At 38.4% G+C, this 9,427-nt stretch overlaps 1 protein-coding gene across 1 annotated transcript in view; it reads left to right on the top strand.

The window, feature by feature from the left end:
- The window catches only part of fut10 (fucosyltransferase 10), a 12,317-nt gene extending 3,873 nt beyond the window's left edge, over positions 1-8,444 (top strand). Inside the window, exons 2-4 of the mRNA XM_053645933.1 lie at positions 1-102; positions 4,597-5,432; positions 7,241-8,444. The exon at positions 1-102 is cut by the window's left edge and continues 175 nt beyond it. Of these exons, the coding sequence (XP_053501908.1) occupies positions 1-102; positions 4,597-5,432; positions 7,241-7,465 (1,163 nt within the window). The 3' untranslated portion in view covers positions 7,466-8,444. The remainder of the gene's footprint in view (positions 103-4,596; positions 5,433-7,240) is intronic.
- Positions 8,445-9,427: the final 983 nt, after the last annotated feature.

The following is a 9,427-nucleotide window of genomic DNA, read 5'->3' as shown; positions in this document are numbered from 1 at the left end:
GAGAGCTGGGACGGCTTGGGGAATGTGGCCATAACAGATGTTTTTTCACCATTAACAAGTCCTACTATTCTCATTCTTCTACACAGGCCTTCCTGTTTTATGGTAAGTGACGCTGGGATTGAGCGCAGGATTGTGTAAAAACAGTCAACATCATTCGTTCTGCATGTCTAAATCATCACACGTGCCTGAATTGTGTCTCTCTAGAGCCTTTTAGTACGAAAGCAGTATTAGTACAAGTTTAAACATATACATGCATCAGAAAATCATGAGGTTGGCTAACCAGATCCGGAAATGTAATGCCATTTGGAATATCAAGTATGCAAGTATGCATAATAAGATAAAGCAGTTACACTATAAGGCCAAACGTTTGTGGACACCTGATCGTCACACCCATATTTGGGTCTTCCCCAAACTGTTGCCAAAAGTTGGAAGCACACAATTGTCTAGAATGTCTTTGTATGCTGTAACATTACAATTTCCCTTCAGTGGAACTAAGGGGTCCAAACGTGTTCCAGCATGACAATAACCCTGTGCATAAAGAGAGGTCCATGAATACATGACACAGTGAATGTTTGTTTTTCAGTCTCTGTGTCACGGTGTTCAAAATCGGTTGATGGGAGTGTGCATACACAGACGTATGAACAGCCAATCAGATTGCAACTAGGGATGTCCCGATACCAAAAATCTAGTAGTCAGTACCGATACCACCAAAAGTACACGGTACCAAAGTCGATACCATGGTGTGGTTTAAAAAAATTAAAACAATTTTAAAAATAAAATTTAAAAACTCCTGGAGGACATCCTCCTCTGGTTGATACTGGCAAAAAGGGGGGGTGTATTTTAATTATCAAACACTGACTGACAATGACTAATAACAAGTGCTAAGGTGCACTCCTAAACACACACACCCCCCTTATACTCTGAATACAAGCATTAGTTTAAATTCACGGATATGCTGGCAGACCAAACAGATTTATTAAAAGCATGAACATGTGAATAATTATTAGTGACATTAGGCTACATTTAGCTGACAGGACACGGGCTGAATGGCGATGCATGGTGGCCCATTAGGAGGTAGTTTATAACATTGCAATGCGTTAGCGTCTTTAACAAATAACTGGCTATCACAAGCATTACATGGAGCATAACGTTAGCTGGTTTCACGGCTACAATGCCAGCGGCCTCAAACAAATATAATATAGGACCGTCTTTCAGGTGCTTTGCCAAATTCCAGGTGTTTCCTCGCTTTGTTTGAAATGAACAATAGCATCGGTTACACACTGGAAACTGATGCTAGCTTTCCTCTCTTTTCCTCTCAACGAGTCGGGGCGGAGCTAAACTTGTTAAGCTAAGCTAATCTTCTGTAGTTTTTCCCGTGTGCTTGTAGGTGTTCTTCTTCTTCTTCTTTACCACTTGTGGACCGACTAATACACTTACGCATATTTGCTGCCCCCTTCAGTTCCGGAAGAATTGCATCCTCGGTACCTTCATTACCAAAGGTACCTACGCTACAGCAGAAAAACAAGTACGTCACGTTTTAAGAATGTTGGTACCGAAGTATCGGTTCTCGTGACATCCCTAATTGCAACCTGCAAGATTCTAAAGCTTGTGACCGAAAAATGTACAATCTGTATCAGACACTCTGTGGGCTGTGAGAATGAACAGCATGAATATAAATGTAGTACTATAATAGTAAGCATACTGAAACATTTTGTATGCAAAATAAGTATGAATACTAAAAAAGTAGGTTTGGCAGCAAAATCCAGCATGCTTCTATTTCAGTAGTGTCAGTAAGCTTCTAATATACATTTATTTCTCTAAAGATTATATTCTTATTACATGAGCATTTATGTATGCGTCATTCACTAGAGCGTGTTGCTCCTTATCTACTATTTGTTAAAGAAAAAAATTATTTATTTATTTATTTAAAAGCTTTCAGTAAAGACATTATTGTTGATAAAATGCCCTAAGTGTTACCTCTCTATTCTGAGTTTGTGTAAATTATATTTATTATAAACTGTCATCACAGACATGTGTAAAAACAGGAAAATAGTGGTATGAATCCGTTAATCATGACTAAGCTTGCAAAAAATGTCTTTAAAGCTCAAAGTCTTACTTTGTCAATAATAATGATGCATAATTACATATCAAAGATATGTATATATCATCTTCTGATGTGATGTCACATCCATGTTGAGTCTATAAGAAACTGCCAGGTCAGATTTTATGCTGAAAATGAATAGGGATTTCAGACAGCATAGAAGTGATCAAACTCAGTCTTAATAGCTGTTGCCATTGTGCCTTCTTTAGACATTGCTTCATATGAAATTGCAAATATATTTGAGGGTTTTGAATACTCTCCCCTGAGTGATCTGCCCACAAACTGACTGTGAAATTCACCTAAAATCCTTTGCGCTCATTTGGCTCACAGTTCTCTGGTGGTTTGAATGGAAAGTTTTTGGCCCCCGGAGGGAGAACTAATCCTGGCTTGGCTGACCCTGCAGCTTTCAGTACTGTGGCTTCTGCCTTGATCTGAGCACTGAGCCCATGAATCCATTCTTTCACACCTCTCAGAGCAGAGACAGACGTTAAACCAGTTCCATCGAGACTCGCACTGTCCTGACGTTGCACTGTGTCAGGACTGTAGTGATTTTAGATTAATTAATCTCTGAGCTGATGCTGGTGACAGCAATTAAACACTGAATAGCTATTCGACTGAAGCTTCTCCGACTTGGAAAAACCAAAGAAAACAGCCCCTAAACGCAGAATTCCTACACTTGTTATGAGCTTATGACGTTATGTCGGCGTAGGCGCTCATGCTAAATAATATAAAACGTCACTATTTGAAATTAGCTTATAGCAGCACTTACTTTTGACTGACTAACAGACACATTACTTGGTTAAATCTATAGCACTGAACTTACAGATGACGGTTTTGAGATGGCAAGCGCATCGTAAATTCGTGATCACTAATGGTAGCTGTCTAGCTTGTTGCTAATAAAACACACACTTTAATGAATGCGTCAGTGTACTTTCCCAGTTTGTAGCTCGAATGCACCAAGGTCGAAAATGATTATTCCGAGTTTCCACTTCCAAGTTAAGCCAGACACATCATTTAATATCACCTTATTTCCTTGAAACCCAGTCAAGTCTATTGAACAAAGAACATTGATAGGTCTGATGTAGAGAGAATGTAGAGATTAAAGCATGTCATTGGTTAATTGCAGTGTTGGTCAGGATTTCAAGGGGAAAACGTGTTCTTTTTAGAACTAATTATTAACTGCAACATGCACATCAGAGATATTCACCAATTCCAAGTCATGCGTTTTGATTTTGAGCATTCAGAGATGCTAGTTAAAGTGACAGTCCAGAAAAAATGTGCTTGTAAATCATTATGATTTGGGGTGGGGGCTTTGTGATTTTCTTTCTCCACTATCAGGATGCTAACTAATGCAGAAGAAGTTCAGACACAGAACCAAGTACGTTAACAAAAGTAGATTGAAAAATAGATATTCCTTTATGTGCATCACTTATGGCATTCATTCTTCACACAGTTTGTAGTTTTCTCTATATTCTAAACCGTATATCCTGTTCACAGTCTAGCCGTTCTCTTAAATGTGCAGTGACCTTGAAGTGCGCTTTACATCGCTCAAGTGATTCTGATCTCCAGGGGGATTCCAGGCTCAATTAACATGATAAGTAGCACTTGTCAGTCTTCTGTGGATAGCTGCCACAAGCCAACTAACCGAAAGCTGTGCCCCCTGTTCAAGTCCAAAAATAGATCAGTGGCACTAATGCATCTTTGCTTATTTAAATGCCTTGTCCTCTGAATGACCCTCCCCAAATGGGCAAACTTGTCTTTATGTAGTTCAAACATTTGACAGCTTTATTCCCTACACGTCTGTTTATGGTGACCGAAGAGGAAACAAATCTGTTACAAATTTTACTGAATGCTACTGACAAGGCAGTGGGACCAAACTCTGATCCAGTACACACTGATCCAGTGTGACATGACAAAATAGCTAAATAACCATTTGCTTTGGGAGATTGGAGTGTATTTTATTCCTCTTGTACCACAGCAAATTCTTATTATTTTATTTATTAAAGTATAACTTGTACTTTATTAACAGATCAAAGATAAAAGATAATTACGCTTAATGGTTCACAAAACCAAACAGTAGTTCCTGTTATCACATATGTAATAACAGCTATAAACAAAGGGCAAAAATAATGAAGCTTGTCACACCCGAGATAATGCAAAGCTTTCCTAGTGGTCAGGGCTAAAAGTTTCAGCTTTACCTGGAACTGTTGACACTGGAGATTCCATCCAAATCAATGTGTATTTATATTAATATAAACCTGTGACTTTTCTTACAACTGGAACTAGCTGTACTGTTATAGAAACTCAGTCAACACATTCTGACCAATCAGATTCAAGGATTCAAAAGTGCTGTGGTATAGATGGATACAAAAGTCTTTCATAAATTTCCAGTGCATAAAACCTTAATGATCATATTAATGTGATACAAAAATTGTTTAACTAGTCTTATGTCTTAAGCTATCTACATTTACAGCATTAGTGCTTTTTCTTTCAAGGTACGGACTTCAGCATAGAAAGTCTCCCTTTACCAAGGAAGCAACAGCACCACTGGGCTCTTTTCCACGAGGAATCGCCTAAGAACAACTACAAGCTCTTCCACAAGCCTGTCATCACCCTGTTCAACCACACAGCCACCTTTAGCCACCATTCCCACCTCCCACTCACTACACAACACCTGGAGAGCCTCCATACGCTCACTTCCCACACGTTCCTGCTCCCTCTGGCACAGAAGAACCAGCTGAGACGCACTCTGGCTCCTGTGGTGTATGTCCAGTCGGACTGTGACCCACCATCAGATCGCGATGTCTATGTGCAGGAGCTTATGAAGTACATTCCAGTGGACTCCTATGGCCAGTGCCTGCATAACAAGGATCTTCCCATCCACTTGAGTGACTCCACTGCCATGGATGAGGAGAGCTTCTTTCAGATCCTAGCCCGGTATAAGTTCATTCTAGCGTTCGAAAATGCCATCTGTGATGACTACATCACAGAGAAACTGTGGCGGCCACTCAAGCTCGGTGTGGTCCCTGTGTACTACGGAGCCCCTAATGTTCACATGTGGCTTCCAAGTAACAGAAGTGCAATTGTGGTGGACCCAAAGCAGTCTCCAGAGAAACTGGCCCAGTATATAAAGAGTCTGGACAAAAACGACCAGGAGTATTTAACATACCTGGACTGGAAGCTGAAACGTGAGGTCTCAAATCAGAGACTTTTTAAAGAACTGAAGGAGCGTCAGTGGGGTGTGCAGGACATGACTCGGGATAACTTTATTGATGTCTTTGAGTGCATGATATGTAACAGGGTGTGGGAGAACAACAACAGACTACATGAGGTAAGCATTTCTACAGATAGTAAAGTAGCCCTGAACTCAAGATCCTTGTGAAATCTGTCACATTGTTCCATTTATGTAAGTTACAAGTGTTGCATATGAGCTCAGTTTGTTGTGTCTCAACATTGGCTTGGATGGTGGTGTGTTTTGAATGGATACTGTTATATCAATCACTGAGATTGTGAAAATTTGATTCAAGACCTGGATCCTGAAAAACCCAAATGCAGTTAACAAGCTGGCTAGTAATTATGTCTGGACATGGGAGCTTTTCTATTTCATATTCATCAATATTCATAGATATGTCGAGAATGTAGAGATGTTCCTAGACTGTGTTTAGTAGTTTAGTGGGAATTAAAATATTAAACATGTATTATTATACATAGATTGTTCTAATGGTGTAATAGTATATGATCAGCAGTACATGTCTGGTGGTGATATTAGAAGTGAGGTCTAAAATGTAATATTTATTAATCGCTCACCAGTGACGCTGTTAGTGTTGAGCAAGGTCTTATCAATGACAATAACAATGATGTAGGGCAACATCTCTCTCTCTCTCTCTCTCACACACACATACATTCTTATGGACTTGGTTCTGTCATCTGTGCTTTTGTGTGATTTGCACTTTTGATTGGATGATGTGTGCTCCATTTATCTACTTCTTAGTTTCTCCTCTAAAGACATTTTGTGTGGAGGGGAAACGATGATGGGGTTAATAATCCGCCTTGTTTGCGTTCATAGCAACCATGATGATACAAAATCTGAGGGGTGGTCTCACCTGACATGACTGTCACCGATGAATCTCTAGTCTGGGCTAGATAGAATTTCATTCATTCACACCATTCTGCATATTTGTCTTATGAACATTTGTGGTGCTGCTGTGTTTTGTTCGACAAAGTCCACTATAATCTGCTTTATTGAGGGCTGGGGGAGTGCTAGTCCGTTTATATGAGCTGCCCCTGAATGCATGTCATCCCAGCCCAAATGCTTGCTTTTGTCTAGCTACTGTGGGATGCTGAGACTAATTAGTCATGAATGCATTGTTTAATTCTGTTGCGGTTTAACTAGCTGTGACCTGGAGCTAGTAGGAAATGAGGCACTGTGGGATGGCAGTAAACCGTTCCATGGAAAATGCAGTCTGTCTGTATTTAGTCTAAAATAATTTCTTATGATAGTGATTTCATTGTAGATTTGTTTAATTTGCAGTGTGTGAGGACAGTCTATAAAGATACCATCTGTATAGATCTTTTCAGTTATCACAGCACTGGCGTTTGGAATATTGAAATAGCAAAAATCTGCAGTATGCAGCTTTACTCAGGTCATTTCAAGGTTACATCAGATATTTTTAATGAATTGTGTTCTGGGAAACCTGTCTCTGTAGCTGAATTCTAGCACACAAAATTGGTGTTCTGTTCGTCTGATAATATAGTTTCACACCTTAACTTTAATAAACCATAATTATATTTCACTAAAACAACATGGAAATGTTTTGATTGTATTCATAGGCATAGTTCAGGAATATATATATATATATATATATATATATATATATATATACACACACACTAGTGTTATATTTTATTAATTGTGGTACCTCACCTCTGTTGGGGGGGGGAAAAAGTCAGATTGCTGCTTGTTAGAAATCTAAATGAAATTATGTGTAAACCTAAATTCATCAAAGTGCCATTGATTAGTCATTTCTAAAATGAAGAAGTAAATCCTGTATTCTTGGCTTTGATACTCCTACTGTATTACCTGCATCTATACTGTTCCCATGTCAACACCTCCATCCTCTCTCATCCTGTCTCTTACAGGGATTGGTCCCCAGAGTGTGGCAGGCTGAAGAACATCATCTCACATGTCCACCTCCAAAGCTGTTCCACTTTGCTGTAGATCATTTTAACAGCTCTTCTCTGCGCTACATCTGGAGGGCCAGTTATGAGCAGTCAGTGAGAGAAGCCCGAGCTCTGAGCCGGCTGACACTGAGGAACAGGAACTTCACAGCTACACAGTTCTGGAGGGAGGTGTTTAGTGACTGAGCTCTACTTTACATGAAGTGTGATGTAATGCTTCAAAGGGCAGTAAATGTGGGTTTTTTAAAAAAATAACCGAAATATTCTTAGAGTGAGGGACAGAGAGACAGATGTCTATTACTACAGACCTACGTCTTGTTCTGATTGGATGAGCAGAATGACATTAATATGCAGGTAGGGTTATAGGCTGTTTTCTTCTAATCCCTATTCAGGAAAGATGTGAACTTATAAAGGCTGATACTATTTTAATATGAAAAACTATATTGCACATCTCTAATTTGTTCTACCAAGATAACATGGATGCAACAATTAGAGAACCCATCCGTAGCTCTATGACCGTTCTTGGATTTGAACACATGTCCTTCCTGTTACCTCTACTTGCAGCTCCTTTTTCAAAGATGCCTGACTGAGTTTTATTAACAAAACGTTGCATTTCAAACAGGCTGAAACAGCCATAAGCACTATATATACACAGTATGCATGTGCTTCTAAATATACCATTTTTACATGAACTTGTGTTTCTAAAGTAAACTGAGATGTATACAAGAGTCAAGGGCTTAAGTTGTTATAGTCTTGCTTAAGGCAGTCTTCGACCTACCTGCAGATTTTATGTTCTTATCAGAAACAATGAGCAGTGCTCGCTCAAATTTAGCATTGGGTGAAATGCCACCTGAGGTGAAACCGATAGAAATCAATACCATTAGTGTGCTGCAGAAAGCTCACGTCTCCACAAATAGAGCTTTGCCCAGAGTCTATACTTAGCGTGCTATATTTGTGTCTTAGTTTTATCAGCTCTAGTCATTTTTGTCTTCAAGGGTGGTCATTTAGCCCTGTACTACTCAATAAACTCTCGTACCTATGCATTTTTAGATATACTTTGTGCCAAAGGGTGAACAGTTAAGTATAGTGCCATTTTGACCCTCCAAAAAGGCTGCCCATAATGTACATCCCTGTCCTAAACATCATGTTTATATGATATAGACTTGAACTGAACCTCCACCATGTTAGTATTAAATACTCACCACATAGGTTAAAAAAAAAACAATCATTATATTTTCATATACTTCATATAAAGCAGTATTACAATTTGCAGTCAGGTTTGTTGGTTTTTGGCAACAAAATGCTGAATCAGAGATTCAGGAAAATTACATTTATAAGTAAAAACTGTATTTACATGAAGTGCCTTTCTGTATCAGTACTGAAATTAAAAAAAAAAAAAATATATATATATATATATATATATATATATATATATATAAATAAATGCATTCAACTTGGGGAACATGCAGTGAACCTTTAAGTTGTTCTGCTGGTCAAAAAAGGTCATTAAATGTTCATATCTCATGTTAATCATGTATATTTAATGATATTAAGATCTTACGTTTCAAACAAGATCAATCCAATTAAATGAAGAGCAGATGTGTTGGTAAAGCTGTGGAGAATTTGTTGCTTATACTGCAAGTTATTTACTTGGATAACTATTGCACTTCATACAACACAGCCTAAACACACCTACAGGCCATCAGCGCTGGTCCCCCCAAAATATGAGCGTATCGTACTCCAGACATTACTATATGGTGATTAAAAGACCACCCGTTCTCCAATTCCTGTAAGATTTGTTCTAATGCACAAATTCAGATTTTACTTTGTGTATTAGTGATGTAGCCACTAGATGGAGACTCTATTTTATGAAGAGCATGGCTCTGTAGTCTCACGGCAGTACTGCCATTAAACAAAGTATATTCACCAGAAATGAGCATTCAGTTCAAATTTGACTAATCATTTACTTAAGATGATATCTATAACATGTATAAACACAACTGTTTTTAACTGTAAATTTCACTAGTATTTATAATCAATTGTGGAAAAAATACAGAAGATCAAATATTAGTATAGGTACACTTAAAAGTACTCAAGTATTGCTTTTTTTTAAAAAGCAACTTAAATGTCTGAAGAGCAAGCAAGACT

Source organism: Ictalurus furcatus, chromosome 16 (assembly GCF_023375685.1).
Source record: "Ictalurus furcatus strain D&B chromosome 16, Billie_1.0, whole genome shotgun sequence".
NCBI classification, from domain to species: Eukaryota; Metazoa; Chordata; class Actinopteri; order Siluriformes; family Ictaluridae; genus Ictalurus; species Ictalurus furcatus.
This window is presented reverse-complemented; position numbering and strand designations above follow the sequence as displayed.